The following is an 18,541-nucleotide window of genomic DNA, read 5'->3' as shown; positions in this document are numbered from 1 at the left end:
ACGTGTATTTGTGACAAGGAGTTAGGCAATATTGTTATTGATCTAAAGAACGGGACAAAGCATGTTTTACAAAGGTTTGGAAACGGGAAATATATTTTACAATAGTTTGCAATATCATAATAAACAACATCGGAAACCCCCCAAAAGCAAATGGTCAATAAAATTCTTTCAAACGGAGACAAAACCAAAATGCGTTAAAGGCATTTTGATGATCGTGTCCATTTTGTCTGTATAATTACACATGATAAGTTTACGTCTGATGTAAAGGACGAGTTACAAATACACAGAAACTTTTTTTCTCACTGATTCGTGGTTTTTACATTGCGATTCAATGACAACAAATTCCAACATGATAGCGTTAGTACTTACGACATTAAACTTGGGTTCCGGTTTGGTAAAGTCTTTAACCATTGACGTAAATAGCTTTACCTATATGGAATCGGCACCAAGAACAACGGAACCAAACGTCTCCATGGAGGTCCCCCTGATGGCACGAGCTGGTAGTCCCAGGATCTCTTGTGGGGCACACTGTGTATCAGCAGGCCAGTGTGTTGGGATAGAGGTGTGTGGGGGAGAGCTTTGTCGTCTGTGGAATGGAAGCTTTCAAACTAACGTTACTTTTAGTTCGACATCAGCGATCGACTGTCATCGCTATTCGAAGGTACGTCATGTAAAATCACAATGCGATTGAAACTATTATTGTTTACTTTGATAATGATTAACATTTGAGAAGATGTACCTCATAAATTCAGCTAGCATACATAAACCTGCAACTGTAAACCAAATTTTGTTTGCGTCAGAAAATTTTCGCAATTTAAGGTTTGTGAAAATATTCAAGACGCTAATTTTTTTTCTGGCGACGATCAAATTCACGATTCATTTCATGATTATCTGTAATTTGCAGATTTAATGGCTACATATAATGCTGTTTAGAGGTGCTTTTTGTAATCATAAAGTGTCCATGAATTGATATTTGTACGCATATTGTAATTTTTAAAACAATAATCATTATAATTTCAAAAGTTTTGCCAAATTATAACACATACATTTAAAAGAAAGCTTCAGTTAACTGTTGTTTGATATTAATATATGTGTGTATTATTATTGTCACAGAAATTACATCGTAGCTAAAATTTACGTTATCTAATTTTGTTATACTTTCATGTTAAATACTGAAATCTGATTGGTTAAGACGCAGTTAATAATATTTACTATTACCCTCAGCGTTAGCAACGCACTTGGCAACGGGTAACATTAAAAAATGTTACATGCGCGAAAATTATGCGCGAACGGTTCGCTGTAGAATTCACGTTATTCCTATATAAAAGCAGTAAAATTTTCATAAAAATTTTAAAAAAGACATTCAGTATAACAAAATAAATAGTGCCTGTTTGGGAGGATAACAGTTGAAATTGACACCCCTCGAAAACCATTGTCAACCTCCGCTTCGCGTCGGTTGACAATGGTTTTCTCGGGGTGTCAATTTCAACTGTTACCCTCCCAAACAGGCACTATTTATATAATGTTTTTATACAGAATTCACAATCAGGTCCAAATATAGACATTACCACTGCTGCTGTAGCAAGTAACCTTCAGACAACTGACTTATCTACTATAGCTGTTGGAGGAACTTACAGCCCTACAACTGCTGCTGTTCCAACAAAAATTAACCTTGGGACAACTGCTTTAACCATTACAGCTAATGGAGGAACTACTGACCAAACAACTCTAGCTGTTCCAACGACAAATAGTGAACAGACACATGGTCCAACTACTGTAGCTAATGGAGGAACAACCGACCAAACAACACTAGCTGCTCCAACGACAAATAGTGAACAGACACATGGTCCAACTACTGTAGCTAATGGAGGAACAACGGACCAAACAACTGTAGCTGTTCCAACGACAAATAGTGAACAGACACATGGTCCAACTACTGTAGCTAATGGAGGAACTACCGACCAAACAACTGTAGCTGTTCCAAAGACAAATAGTGTACAGACACATGGTCCAACTACTGTGGCTAATAGAGGAACTACCGACCAAACAACTGTAGCTGTTCCAACGACAAATAGTGTACAGACACATGGTCTAACTACTGTGGCTAATAGAGGAACTACCGACCAAACAACTCCTGCTGTTCTAACGACAAATAGTGTACAGACACATGATCCAACAACTGTGGCTAATGGTGGAACAACCGAACTCACCACTGATATTGTTCAAACAACAGATGACCCAACCACTCCTGCTCTTGCGGGATCTTCCGATGCGACGACTGTTGCTCTTCCAACAACATCTTAACTTTAGACATCTTGTCTTCTATGTTTCTTTAAATAACCGATTAGACCAGCAAAAAAAACCCCCAGAAACACACGGATTTTATATTGTGTTGACTTATTAATATGGAACTTTGCGTCCTTTTCAACGAAAGTTTATAGGCTTTTCATCATTATTACACTGCCGTAAATAAACAATATAGCGAATCCTTTTCTGAAAAAAGCAGACCAAAATCTAAAACAAAGGATTTAACTATCTTTATTGTTTGCTGACATTTCAATTAAAAAAAATAAAATCCTTACACATGTTTCATTAACATTAAGTATTTTATTTTTGTTAAGGAATTAAAAATTAAATGGTATCTTTAATGGACGACTTGGTAGTTCGTTAATTAATATCTATTACTAATCAATTATTATTACAATTGCATTCCTCTAGAAGCAGAACTTTTTTTTAAAATTGAAAGTATTCTAGCCAAAATTGGAACTCCGATTGATGCGCATGCAATAATCGATTGTAATTGGTCTCCAATTTTCAGAGAAAAAATGAAAGTCATATACTCAGTATATAAACGTGTATATATATATATATATATATATATATATATATATATATATATATATATATATATATATATATATATATATATATATATATATATATATATATATATATATAGGAATGTGTATGAAAATATGTGTACCGTTAAAAAAGATGATGCCCGATTACAGTCGTAGAAATAGACATTGGGACACATTTGTGATTTAAAAAAAAGAATCAAGATGAAAGCCCTTTTTTTATTATGAATATATATGTATGTTTTTATAAAAGCTTGCTTAAATAATAAATAGATTGTTAAAAATTAATGAATTAATTTATTTCAACGAAAAATAAATAAACAATAAGCTTTCTTGAAGATTATTTTCTCTAAAAAAATAACTACAGGTGGAAAAATAAATTCATTTCTGTCACTGAACTAAAAATTCTTCCAACATGCACAATTTTTTTAATAGATTTAAGATACGAGCTTTGTAAATCGGTTACGTATTTATGTAACAGAGAAATTGCCAATATTGATTTTTGAAGATTAAAGAATGGTGCAGATAGTTTTTCAGTTTTCTGACATCATGATAAATCATCTTGAAAGAATAAAACCCCTTAGCAAGATGATAGCGGTACTACAGTTTATACTTACACTAATATAAGGTTCTAGTCTTAGACTTGTAATGTCTCTAACCATTGACATCAACGTAAGCACACACCGTTGCAGTTATGAGACCACATCTTTCAAGAAATAATGATTCAATGCTTATTTTTTTACCACGACATATTAGTTGTAATTCTTATATATTAATTTGTAAACAATGGATTGTGTTCTACATCCATATTAATAAATGAATTGTATGGATAAAACGGGGAAGCTGAATTGGATGGGGGGATTAAATTTGAATTTGAAGCTGAACATTTTTAGTGGGGAAAAAATGAAGACTCAAATTTAGCATATTTTTTTTTATCTCACGTGATCTTTTGGTTTTTAAACAATAACAATCAATAAGTTTTAGCGCTGAATTTAGCGTATATAAAAAGCACGTAGCTTTACAACATAGTAGGGGTTAGTCGACATTAGGGCTTTTATTTAGTAAACTTTTGATTAATTTTTTTTTCGTCAAAAAATTAATAATGATAATTGATTCAACTTTTGATTTAACGTTTACACTTTTGTTCATTTACGTTAAAAAAAATACCGAAAAAACTGAGAAAAAATTGTTGGTCACAACCCAATTGAAAGCTGATTCAATGAAAAATTATATAATGAAAGGGGAAACAACAGTCATTTCGGGTAATCCGATTCTCTTTTTAAAACTTACTGTAGTTGCAAAATATATAAAACGCATGTTAATAATTGTTTGGTTTATATCATCAGAAAGGAGATTATGTAAGAAAAGAGATCTTTGTCACAAAATATTTCAACCTTTGAAGTAGAGTCTTTGACAGCAGTTCTTATGACATCACCGCTTCAGTATATTGCAGGTCACTTTCTGGTACTAGTATTTTAAATTGATAGCTGAACTGGCACAACACAGTCTGTCAAAAGTAATGTTTGTTTTATATATTGATTCCATATACCATAAACTAAAGAGTGTCGAAAATGCATTAATTTAGGTTTTGTGAAAAAAATCGTTAGAGTTCTTGAAGCATATAAAATTGCCGATTTATCATCATTACAGTTTGTCAACTTTTTGTGGATTATTCAAGACACAGCATAAATGAAATATGTTCAACAGCGGTTTCAATCGACAGATGTCCTCCATTAATGTCTGCAAAACATTAAATATTAACGTATGATATTCTCTTCTAACTTGTAACAGATATCTTATGATTTTAGGGTAGTTTCAAGTGTTACTCTTTTGTACATTGCATAGTGACACTTCAAACGTCCGAAAACAGGAAACGCGATGCGATTCAAAATACCACCAAATGATTGTATATCTCATTGAAGCTTGACATATTATCTTGTATAGAATGTACATCCAAACTTAAATTATCATTATTATTTAATTTTTTGCAGCAAGTATTAATGTGACTATATTTTGTAGTATAAATGCACTCCATGTACTGATTTGCAATAATCTCCATTGTTTAAAGAAATAAGGAACATTTTTGAGACCAATTTAATGTTTTAAATAAAATTCAAAAATATAGATGTCAATTATTAAGTAAATTGGCTTTTATGCAACTAATATTGTAACACAAAATAAATGTAAACATCAATTGCGAGAAGATATGGTTTTTTTTAAATATATTTTGATCAATTTTCCTATGAGGAACTGTGATACAGACTATAGCAATAAAGCAACTATCTCACCTGGTCAAATTTCCGTTTCGCACACGTTTTTTCGATATCTTTTTTTCAAATGTGTGCAAAACGGGAACAGACCCTCCAAATTAGGCATTGTATCATTAAATGTGTTAAGTGTTAATTACCACGCTTGCGCGAGATATCATCTAGTTAGATTAAAGAAATAGTCAAATCGTCTTATATGGGAATTTGACTACAATTTTATAGTATACAACATGATTGTTACTCAGTTTTTATTAATTTCATCTCATTTCACTCTAATGTAGACGGGGTAAAAATCAAATCTCATAACATACAATTATAGGTTACCATATCATTAAGCCTTTCATTTCATTCAATTTATCATAGCATACATGTACAAATCGCATAGCATTAACATCTCACATCATATCATTAAAATCCCATACCATAATATAGCATATAATTGTAAAAGACATGCATTGAATGACTGTACATGTATATTATGAAAGCATTTGTGAACGGTTAATACATGTATATCGAACACCTTTAAAGGGGCATTTTCACGATTTTGGTCAAATTCCACTTTTCTGATTTTATTATTTACAAATGAATGCTTTAGGAACGCTTTTCTAATGATCAAATTAAATGTTCGAGTCAGGCGTGCCGATACAAGCAAGATACAGAGCCCACAACTCTTTGTCATGTAAACAAGGTTCGTGCCCTGTTTTTTTGTTTACATAGGTTTAATATACCAGTACAAATCCTTTTTAAGCTAGTTTGTCTATCTTCTTATTCCATTTAAGCATTAATAAACAGTTCTTAACGTTTAATACAATCCATTTTAGGTCTTAAATTGGAATTTTCATTTCAACATTCAAAATGTAGGCGAAAGCTTTGTTTACATAGCAAAGACATGTGGGCTCTGTATCTCGTTTATAACTCATTAAAATTTACCTATTAAGAATGCCGTACTGAAGCACTGTAAATATTAAAATCGAAAAAACAATGTTTGACCAAAATCGTGACCATGCCCCTTTAAGAAGCAGATCAACCTGAAGTTCACTTAGATTTTATGATCAAATGACTGCTTGAACTTATTCAGAAGATTCGTGAAAAATCCTATTAATTATATTGTTTCCATTCATTCGCACACTTTGATTTTTTTTTTTGAAAATTGAACTTGAAAAATAAAACCGAAAATGATGAATGCACGCGTTTGGAATTGTGATTGTAACTGAGGCTTAAATATTCATAAGGACAATCTTGAAAGTGAGTTGTGAACGCATGACAAAAGTGGAGGAAATGAAAGGAGACACTTAATTACATTAACTTTATTTTAGATTAGACCACGAATTGAAATTGATGTTGAAACATATCATCCGAATACCAATAAGTTTTATGTATATTGAGACCAAAAAGACAATGAACCTGAACATGAAACAGAAAAAGTGTCTATATTATTTTGCTCACACCTTTCAATTGATTTGTATTAGATATCGCTGTTTCACTTAGGGTTAATATACCAGATAGAAAAAAATACTGTCATAAACATTCTTGTTTTCAATTATAACAGGACATATGTTTTTACATGATGAAAGAAGCAATAAAATACATTTATTCCCATTTTCTAATTTAAATTGTATGTAAGACAGGATGTGAAGCAGGAAAGTGATTCAAATATACTCTAATACGATCTTTTTAGTCAAATCCCTCCATTCAAATTACATTACATGCACGTGTACATGTACATGCATTTGGATCCAGTGTGTCAATCTGCTTGCTTTAAATGAATGCAGAGTTATTTTTCTTTTTTTTCATCAGGAAGTAATGTGGTTTAAGGTCTCTGGTAATCTAATAGCAAAGGGAAGCTTATAAAGGTAAGTCATATAAGTATCACAATTTAGTCAGAAATTAGTCAACATTGATATATAATTAACTTACCGTATCTGATTTTTTTAAAAGCATGTTTATTTTCAAGCAATGCTTTTACCATCAGTCATGTTAAAATGCAATATACACTATGACTTTGCGTTTTTCTACGATTAAATACCCACTACAAGTCTTCGAGATGTGTATTCATCATGGTTTTTCTTTAATTTTGGTTCTTGGCTCGACTTTCTTCAAAGTCAAAAAGACGTTTGATTTTGTATCCACCTGATACCCCAAACATCTGCAAGCCTAATAATCGAAATGATAGAACGTATAGATACACGTATTTCATTTGTTTACATAACAATGGTCTATCAGGAGTGTATGTACCAAGTTCAAATGTTTCAAGTGTCGTAGAATTTGAATTGACCTATTATTTTGGATTATTTAGATTTATTCTTCGAATGGTCCCGACGTAGGGAAGTTATGAGCAAGATCTAAAAATAAAAGCAAATATTTTATGCTTATAGGTTTCTGAATCTGAGATGTGAAATAATTAACACATAACTCATTGGTTGATTGAGGTGTATTCTAGTTTTAAAGTAAAGACAATGGAAACGTGTTTAAAAATCTCTCTCCTTTCAAAAAGGAATAAAGAAACGACATGCGGTCATAAAGATTGGACCAAAAACAACAACAAATTGATAATTAAACCAAAGGATAAGCGCCGTTATCTAGATTTCTATCTAAACACGGACAAGTTTTGGGATCAGCGCCTTACTTAGATTTGTAAAATGTAATATTGCCTCCATTTATAATTATATTGAACTTGCTTTAAGTTTTTTTTTCTAAAAAACAATATACCAATGTAGGTACCTTTTAATCGACTTAAGTTTGCACTTACGCAGTTATTAGTGGTTATTTGTCGTTATATATGCACAGAAAGCAGACCTCCAGCAGCGAGGATGTCAAATAATGTGTTTGCAAATTCTTACAGTAACTTTTTTTTTCTTTTCTCTGCTGGAAAACAGAGGCTGGATGTCAGGAAAACTGGAAAACTGATTTTAAAGCAACATTATTGATCACCGTACGGTATTTAGTCAAAGTGTTTGATGTAAACAAATACTTTTTTTAAAGACCATTTCTATTTAAAATAAACGTATAGATCTGAAGTATTTAATTCCCACCGCCGCACTTTTCCCTAGATGCTGTTCCTTCAAGATGATTTTTATCACTCAAAACCTATCGTGCATTACCTTTCTGATATCGACATGCCTTTGTTTCCACAAATCTTTCGGTGCTATAGAGGAAGATAAGTTAACCTTTTTGAAAACGATAGCCATGGACAATGATCAAAATGTTTATCATCAATTTTCCGTGCATCACAAAAGGAACCATATTTTGACATGTGGTGCTAAATGTGGAATTGATGAAAGCTGCATTGGAATTGATGTTTGTGATGGAAGGATTTGTCGTCTATGGAATGCGACCATCTACCAAAGCATTTCAGCGAATAATTCAAACGAACTCTGTAAGCGGTATATTAAGGTAATCATATTTTTATATCTAAGATTGGTCTTGTTCTTTCATGTATATTGTTAAGCATTATTTCTCGTTGATCTAGTAAAAAGACAGTTTAAACGTATATGTAACTTTTGGCTGATGGTTCTATAAATAAAATATGTTATTAGATATAAATTGCAGTTTACGGAACATTATTGAATCCATTCATGATCTCAACAGCGAAATCTACCAAAGTTGGTAATAAACAAAAATTAATGTAACCACAGCATCATTTGCATATCATATTGTAAATTGATAATAACTTATTACTTACACCAGATATGTTGTTTTAATGTTCAGTACCTTTGGTATTTAAGTTTTACATATTACATGTATCTACATTAATTGAAACGTATAATTCAATTCCTCATCTATGTTTATTAAATCCTTAAATATGTTGATATGCATTGTGATATAGGAGTACACTTAATAACACTTTAGTTAATATATAATTAACATTTATTTAATTAATTAATTAAGAAATCCTATTTGAATTATTTTCCAAAGGATAAGCATGATGTTTTATATGCTCTCGTTATTTAATGACATTAGGATAACTTTCGAAATGTCATAACATAGCTAATATAAGATTGGTGTTTTTTACACTTTTATTGGTTCTTGAAATGTTTTTTGATAGACAGAAGAATTCAAGATGTGTTGAATTATTTAATCGTGTTCCCACAGCTACATCTAAATAAAATTCAAATATTTAAAGTTTGGGGAAGAAATTATCACTAAAAATCATCTTAACCATATCTGTATATAATTTCTTTTCAATATCTTACAAACAACATAATAACTGACTAGTGTTTGTCATGTGATATAATTTAAAATTTGAGATAGAAACATCCAGAGACCTTAGCAATCTTAAATAGACCCAGTTACGATTCAAAATAATATAGAAATTTTGGAATATAATTACATGTATCTAAACGTTGACAACACCGCAAAGTGCAAATCGAATAATTTGTATTTTATAATTTTCTTTTAGGGAAAAATTTAATTAATATTTTTTAGGAATCGATGCTAAGCCAAGTTCAACAGTTTTCATCTAATGTTACAGGCGCATGTGAGTATATATTTTCTTTTTTAAATTAATGAATATTTATCAAAGATATAAAAGGGAAATACTCCATTGCGTAATCGCATCAAAATAATTTTGACCGATTGAATTCTTGGATAAAGCTACACATAAGATACTTGTATTTTTCAATAACTAGAATTAATATTATTTCTTTATATTAAATGTACGATTTTGAATGAAATGTTGTTTACAGACACAAGTAGCCACCAACCAATTACTTCTCCGACACATGATCTAAGTTCAGTTTCTGACAAAACAACACAAAGTATGTCATCTGAAACATCATCTGTGTCATCTGACACAGGCACAAATGAAACTGCTTCAGTGACTATCGTTGACACAACATCAAGCAATACGCAAGCTACTGGAATACTTAATCATATCAACCAAACAACCCCAAATTTGCCTCACTCATCATCAAATATTAATGATTCGACGCCGCAAGACCAAACGTCTGTCCTTACTAACGCAACAACCAAAGACCAAGCGATGACAGAAACAACAAGTGTTGTTGACGGAACATCTATTTTTACTGAAACTACCCCAACAGACAAAGCGATAATATCAACTTCAACTGAAACCACAACCACAGAAATCATGACAACATCTAGTCCCACTCAGACCACAACCACAGGCATAACAACAACATCATATCCTAAAGAAAGTACAACAACAGATATCATGACTTCAATTATTACTGAAATTATAAGCACAGGCATAACGACATCAAGTCCTACTGAGATCGCAACCACACACGTAATGACAACTGAAAGAAATATCACAAAAGTAATGGCAACTGAAACGTCAAGTCATACTGACAGCACAATCACAGACGTAATGACAACTGAAACATCAAGTCCTACTGACAACAAAACAAACGATGTTATGACGACTGAAACTTTAAGTCCTAATGACAGTTCAACAACAGACGTAGTGACGGCTATAATGTCAGGTCGCACTGACAGCACAACCAAATGCAAAGATGTGATGACAACTGAATCGTCAATTCTTACTGGCAGCACAACCACAGAAACGCCAAGTCATACTGACAGCTTAACTACAGACTTACTGGCAACTGAAACAGCAGGTTCTACTAGCAGCACGATTACAAATGCAATTACTGCTAAAACGTCAAGTCCTAGAGAAAGCACAAGGTCTACCGACACCACAACGGCATACTTAATGACAACTGAATCATCAAGCCATACCGACAGCACAACAACAGGCATGGTGACAACTGAAACTTCGGGTTATACTGACAGCACAACAACAGCCGTTAAGACAACTGAAACATTAGGTCCTACTGACAGCACATTCACAGACGCGTTAACAACTGAAACGTCAAATCCCATTGACAACACAACCACAGACCTACTGACGCCGACGTCATTAAGTCTTGCTCACACCACAATTGAGACATCAAGTGAAATGTCTTCCTCTACCAGTTCTATAGACGATTTTACCCCTAGTACGCTAGAGCATACAACAGGTATGTTGCCTTACTTTATTTTTAGCTAACATTCTTTGATGTGTGAAAGACCTGTTTTTCATGCAGTTATGTGCTAATTATTTTCTACATAGTTTAAAGTAAGTTTTAACGAGAAATTACATTATTTTAGCTGTTAATGTTTCATTTTCAGGGAGCTCAGACCAGACTTGTAAAATGATCCTCGAATTTTCCGGAGGAAACCGGGATGTACCTTGCAATAACGATACTTATTCTTGGATTGTATGTTATTTACATTCAACGCTATCAGACAATGCATATTTTTTTTATTTCATTTTTTGGAATTTTCACATTTCACAAATATTTTTATCTCACATTTTTCACATTCCTATAAATAGGTCCGATTACGTTAACGTATCTCTTTGGAACATTTTGCGAGTAATAATGTATGAATGAATGTCAAACTGTCCGTTTGTTTGTGTGTCTTTCCACCCGTCTTTTGTTCTATCTCGGTTTGGTCTCTTTGATATCTCATATCATTGAATATCTCATAAAGCCTTTGCCATTTTGCAATGACCTTTCATATCATATATATTTCTCATGGTGTATAGAATCCCCCTTTTGATTTTGAGGTCAAGGATTTTAGAATATAAAATTTGCGTATTTTTGTGTTTTTTACTTTTGTTCTCGGTTAATATTTCTCTAAACCTTTTATTACAATACCAAATGAACCTACAGGGGCTTCTATTACTTTTGAAGGTAAAAGTTCAAAGATCTTAGTGACTAAACTTGCACTAATCCCCTATTGTCGATGCTGTGTTTAAGAGTGATGAATATTGGTTGCCATCTGTAGACTAATGTTACTTAGTTGAGGAAAAGAAGTATGTTTAAAGATTTAGACATATATTCAAATCTTAAACTTTAAGTTAAATTACATAAAACTTTTTCTTACTTTATAATAGTTAAAAGATAAAAAGATAAAAAAAATACTTATTCTTAAAATTCTTAAAACAAACCCGCATGTGAAAGTCAATTTATATTTCTTAACAATATCAAAACATAAACTCCGACGTTTCATTGCAGGAAATGAAATAGATTAGAATGTGAATGAGCCATGATCACTGAAATAACATATGAAACATAAAATAACATTTCGGATTTCGATGAATAGTCATTTTTTCTGGGAATGGAGTTATGATATTAGAAAGTGATGCTGTCGTAAAACGCTATTTTAGCATTTTACCCGATGAAAGTGATAAAATCACAATTTCTCTATTTTTTTTATTACCTGTATTACAAAGAAAGACTGTGCAACATCATCCGTAATCTAACTATTCTCAGACTCGTTAAATATTTTTCAACTCAGAAATATTATAACATTAAGGAATAGACGTCCCTTCAATCTTCTATTAATTAACCTATGGTTTCCAGAAATGTATTTTTCATACAAGTTGTCTTGCAAATTTCATCGTGTTCGTTTGGGCAGGTTATACAGCAACGATTTGATGGAAGTGTTGAATTCTACCGAAACTGGGCTGACTATAAAGCAGGCTTTGGTTCCATTGATTCTGAATTTTGGTTAGGTATGTATCACTTTATTCCTACGCGAAAATCGGTGCAAACTATCGAGATATGCCCATTAGACTCTCAATTCATACTGAAGTCATGATACGAAATCGTATACCATTTGTCTTGTTAAAATGAAGAATCCGATTGTTTCATTTCGCTTCTATATCATTACACGAAAATAATTTTACGATGAAAAAAGTGTCCTTAAATATGAATTTCAATTTTTTTTTCTCCATCAAAAATCCTCTTTGAAGAGGAATAAGAGTTTTATTGATAGGGTGGTGTAAGATGTTCCTGTAAGAACCTAAAATTATAGTAATTTAATGATGAATATCTCTGGCTATCCTAATGCAAGCCAAAATTTATATTGATGTTCTCTTTGAAAATGTATATCACTTTGTTAGGTAACGACAACTTACATGAGCTGACCAGTGTATTGGGATACACTCGTTTAAGGATTGAGTTACAGGCGTTTGATGGCCAAGAAGGACATATTGAATTTTCGTTCTCAATAGATGACGAATCGCTTCAATACATGATACACGTTTCGATGATATCGGGAAACATTTCTGGTAGGAATTGCTTATATCTTTATTGTTGTAGACCGATCCACAGTTTACAAAAGTTATGTCCCTTGGTTGCCACCTTTTAGGGGAAACCCTAAAGGTTTCTCACAGTAGCCTTTGTAGTGATGTTTTGTAACTTTGTCATTTGGAAATAAGATTCCGTTTCCGTTGTGTATTTTGATTGCCCCACAATGGGGCAACTCACATATAGAAGATATAAAAAAAATCAGAGATTTTATCACGGGACGCCCACATATTTGGTCGCATAAAGAAGGATTTTTTTTTACCTTCGGGTTGACTCCGCAAGGGGAAACAACTGTTGCAAAGTATGGATTGGACTATTGCGTTTAATATACAATTTAACTATACTGAGATAATGATTTTTTTTGCAATTTTAAATCGTATAATTTAATATAATGAAAGGTAGAATGAAAATAAAGAAAAAAAATACTTGAATACATGTAAACATTTTGAGCTAAATATCGGATTATATCAATACTATATTCAAATACTATTTTCCTAATTTAATTGGTTTTATTTAGAGTAATAAGCGAGAACTCGGGCTCACAATTCTTTGAAAAGAAGGTTCGTGCCACGGTTTTGTTTACAATAGTTCAATAAACAAGTACAAAATGTTTTAAATTCTTTAACTAGCTGATTTTCTGTCTGCTAATCCGTTTTGAACATAAATGAACAGTGTGTAGCGTTTGTAAAATTCATTTGAAGTCTAAATCTGGAATTTTCTTTTAAATTTTCAATCATCTGGTCTTTCCTTACATAACAAAGAATTGTGAGCCCCGTATTTCGCTTATCACGCGAAGACTGGCACTCCAATTTGGTTTAACTATCACAAATGCTTAACGGAGGCATTGTAAAGGTTAAAAGGGAGATGTAGATTTTAAGTAACATCATGACCATGCCTCTTTCAAACATTTTTTAAAACAAATAATAAATAATGTATACTGAATATATGTTAGGAGTATTGTAATTTGTCTTTTACTGCAAACCCAATTCAAAAAGCTTATAAAAAGGGTTTAAATACAAACATAAAACCCTCTGGAAATCAAGTTTATTTTAAAATCTTAATGATTACGTAGGAACTTTTGAATAGTGTCATTTACGTTAAGGAAATTTATATAAAACAAAACTTGAACGTTCAAAAGGATATAAAATGGTAATTTGAATAAAATTCATGTTTACCCAAATGGCCTCCTAACGAACACTAAGTGCTTTCGATAATACAAAAAAGAATTATATGGTGGCATAGATCTGCCACCACTTGTCAGATAATTATGTCGACTTGTCAGATGATTATGTCGACTTGTCAGATATTTATGTCAACTTGTCAGAACTTAATGTTGACATGTCAGAAAATAACCATATTGACTAGAAACTCAATATTTTGATGTTAAAGCTTGTTAGTGCCACTAACTGCCATTTACTTGGCATCATAATATCTGACAGGTCGACATAAAAATCTGACAAGTTAACATAATTATTTGACAAGTCGACATAAAGATCTGAAAAGTTAACATAATTATCTGACAGAAAAAATATTATGGCCACTAGTTTAAAGAAAGTTATCATTCATATTATTAGTTCACTTGTCAGATAATGATGTTGACTTGTCAGATGTTATGTCGTATTGTCAAAAAATTATGTCGACTTGTCAGATAAGTATGTCGAATTGTCAAATAATTATGTCGACTTAAAAGATGCTTATGTCGACTTGTCAGATCGTTATATCGACTTGTCAGAAAATGTTATGTCAACTTGATGGCACAAATTGGGCGTAGAAAGGTTGTAGTGTTAAATTTTTAAACACGTGGATAAGTGACAAGTCGACTTAAAGAACTGACAAGTCCACATAATTATCTGACAAGTCGACATCAAGATCTGACAAGTCAACATAATTATCTGACAAGTGGTGGCAGATCTATGCCACCATAGAATTATAAAGTAGCATGCATTCTATAAACTGTGCTCCTAAAAGGATTTTTTTAAAACAAGAGGGGGGTTTGTAAAAGCAAACATTAGGTTCTATTAAAGTTTTTTTTCCAAATTATTGCTTACAGACAGGTTCCGTCTCGCTAACAACGCCCCATTTAGTACCTTGGATCGTGACAATGACGGACACAATGGGAAGGTGTGTACAACCGATCACCAGGGCGGCTGGTGGTACGCAAGGGACGCTTTCTGCACAGAGGCCAATCTGAATGGAGTGTACTTTGATACTTATATACTAGAAAAAACCGGAATATACTGGTTTGGTTTTGCTGGTACATCCTACAATACCATCAAAGGAGTTCGAATGATGCTACGAAAACCATAAAGTGATTTTGGTTACAAATTAGTACAACGGATAGAATTTTCGTGGTTTTTTTTTTTTTTTTTTTTTTGCTCTGTTTTGTCAATTCACCAATAAATATGATTAATTTTTATGCATATTAGTTTTTCTTAGTTCACATGCACTCACTCGTTCATAATTTGTATTGCTATTTAACAATTTTTCACTATCAAATGTTGTTCTCTACATGCAGTGAAGTAATTTCTATCATACTTTTTTTTATCTGTCTTTTTGCTTCGAGATTAATTGGTTTTTTTTCTCTCTTTTTTTCAACTCTTCAAATAAATTATTTAAACAAGAGCAAATCGAAACCATCAGGCGGTCCGCTGTCTTTATTGAGGGGATCGTCAAATTAAAAAAAATCACATAATGTAAAATACAATGAAATAAAACATTGACAACTGAATAGTGTGTACACGTATCTTTGTTAATTAGAATTCGAGTTAAATTAACTCATGACAGTATGGAACTATTTTGTGACGGTATCACGTGACTGGTATACATAGGTCTCATATTATCTGAACAAACAATGCAATTGTTGTTTAAAAAATGTTAAAACAGGTGATATCATTGATACCATTAGTGTTCTGAACACACAATGTTTAATAACTTTGATATATCTTAACACTGCATTTTACATGTTTTAAGGGTATACAATGTATATTATATTTAGTTTGAAACCCGTTGATAATGATAAACACTTTTGTTTCTTCATACGTCTTAAATAGTGGCTTTTCGATATTGTTCACACTTCATTTAGATTTTTTGTCTCTAATTTACATTTCTGAAATAAATATGCAAATGGCGTCAGTGAAGTAAAAACGAAACATGGCAATTGACTATGTATTTATGCAACAAGTTTTCTGTGAAAAAGTATGAAAGTGTCCCTAGAATGATCAAGGATATCTTAAGAACTTCAAGACTCGATGTTCTTCACCGTAATGATATCCTTTAGAAGAAGAGGTCTACGTAAAAATATAGAATACACCCAGATTTCAAACGTTAGTTGGATTCTTTTCTTAACTGAATGCTATATTATATCTAAACAAAATTCTATTGGGAAACGTTTGGTTAATAATGAAATGAAACTATAATAAACAGTGATCTTAATCAAAAATAGAAGGGAAAAATACAAGCCAGGAGCAGAGCAAACACTGACCCCTACAAAAATAAGAGGTATTTGATAACTAATTAGTTAACCAGCCGGCCACCTTAATGTTTCAAAAGTATATACTTCCGGAGTAAAGTTGACAAGATTAACCTCTGTCATTCAATCAACTGTAAACTGAGTTATTGGAAATTAAAGTTCTGCCTTCGATTTGCCTTTTCCGACCTTTCTTTCAGCTATCAATTCGCTTTTTCAGACCTTTCTTTCAACATACTACTGTCTTAATAGCAGAGGTTTATCGTAATGCGCGATGCTAGAGTACAGCAAAATCAATAAAATCAACTTTGTCCTTGACTGGGAATCTATTATTTTAAAATACATTAATTTTACATGCTTTATGACAAAAACAAAAATCACCTATAAACAAAAAGTAATATTTGCAGTGTTGCAAATTGCTTGAAATATAAATATTGCAAGTCTAATGCTTCAACACGTTACAAAGCTTAACCAACAATGTTATTAATAGTTTTGCTTAAATATTTGCTAAAGGGGAAATGTTTTCGAATGATTTTCTATTTCATTATAAACGAAATTAAAAAATAATGATTTTTCAAACAGAAACAAAATTAAACAGCAGTGAATGCAGTTAGCTATTTTTTCAATTATAAATTTAACTACACAAACTGCTGAACATATTTGCTACAGGGGAAAAAGTTCTGCAATGTTTTTTGGATTTCATTATAAACTGGCTTAATTTACCTATACTCTGATCATATACCAATGACAGGAAATTTCAAATTACACAAGCATTATTTTGTATTTAATTTTGTTGCTACTTCTCTTTTGAGTTGGGACTACATTTTTTGGCGGGGAACGTTTTTAACAGTTCGTCAATCAACAATCAACATCCGGTTCTGTGCACAGAAACTATAGCGTGGTCACTGGTCACGCAATTCTGAGCTGAAAAGCACCGTTTCATCATCGTCTAAATGATATAAATTGACAATGCATTTAACTATATAAAATTTTCATATACATTTCATATCTTAATGTTATGCTGCCGTAGTCAAAGTTTGCTTATACAATTCAATATTTATGGGCAGCAGAAAGGATGAAAAAGAAAAACCCTTTTTTTAAAACATGCTAAATTGCAAAAAAGTTCAGTTAAGACCAAAATCAGCAGCCTCTTTTGCAAAATTATACATAACATTCATCGATGCAGAACAAACGATCAGTGATGCAAAACCAACATTATGCACTGAATTAATGCTAGGTGGCGTGCAAAATGTATCAGAATAAATCGAACGCTGAAGAAACGTAACCTAAAGAAAACGGACCCTTCACTTATAGGGAACGTTTTCAGATCGCGGATCAAGAATTTTTTTTCCTAGGGAGAATGGGGGGTGGGGGGGGGGGGCGGGGCTGACGCATATTTGTAAAATTTGATTTTTTTGTGTTGGAGGCCGACTTATCTACATAACAAATACTTCTCAGCTCTGTATTTTGTATGTAACTTAACTTTTGACTTTCAAATTTAATAAAGCATAAATCAGCATCAATTTACCATTCTAGATAAATAAAATTGAAAAAAATGATACATGTTTTTGGGGCGCAAATTATGTCCATTTTTTGTCACTTTAAGCGATTAATTTATATTTGCAACAAAATCATTTTCCTTAATGCTGTCATATACAAGGTTCCCAAATATCTATGGTGAATTCTCGAGACATTAAAATACCCGTACCAAAAAAAAAAAAAAAAAAAAACAAAGCAAAACACACTATATGTATCATCCGTTATTGTTACAGGACTGTCCAGGGGTTAGTCCCGCACATAAACTGATTTTTAAAAACAATTAAAGAATTAAGTGTTTATTCAGTTGGATTC

General features: G+C 32.1%; 2 protein-coding genes across 2 annotated transcripts; both read left to right on the top strand.

Moving 5' to 3' along the window:
• Positions 1-242: 242 nt before the first annotated feature.
• LOC128164059 (uncharacterized) lies at positions 243-2,628 on the top strand. The gene is made up of 2 exons (XM_052827775.1): positions 243-661; positions 1,537-2,628. Exons 1-2 carry the CDS (start codon positions 332-334, stop codon positions 2,302-2,304), a joined length of 1,098 nt encoding a protein of 365 aa, XP_052683735.1. The 5' UTR covers positions 243-331; the 3' UTR covers positions 2,305-2,628.
• A 7,199-nt stretch (positions 2,629-9,827) lies between these two features.
• On the top strand, positions 9,828-15,567 carry LOC128164271 (mucin-5AC-like). The gene is made up of 5 exons (XM_052828044.1): positions 9,828-11,106; positions 11,258-11,346; positions 12,551-12,647; positions 13,038-13,205; positions 15,275-15,567. The coding sequence occupies exons 1-5, from the start codon at positions 9,885-9,887 to the stop codon at positions 15,529-15,531; spliced, it is 1,833 nt and encodes a 610-aa protein (XP_052684004.1). The 5' UTR covers positions 9,828-9,884; the 3' UTR covers positions 15,532-15,567.
• Positions 15,568-18,541: the final 2,974 nt, after the last annotated feature.

The sequence above is a fragment of the Crassostrea angulata genome, chromosome 9 (assembly GCF_025612915.1).
Source record: "Crassostrea angulata isolate pt1a10 chromosome 9, ASM2561291v2, whole genome shotgun sequence".
NCBI classification, from domain to species: Eukaryota; Metazoa; Mollusca; class Bivalvia; order Ostreida; family Ostreidae; genus Magallana; species Magallana angulata.
The sequence above is the reverse complement of the archived record's forward strand: the minus strand, read 5'-3'. Positions and strand labels throughout refer to the sequence as shown.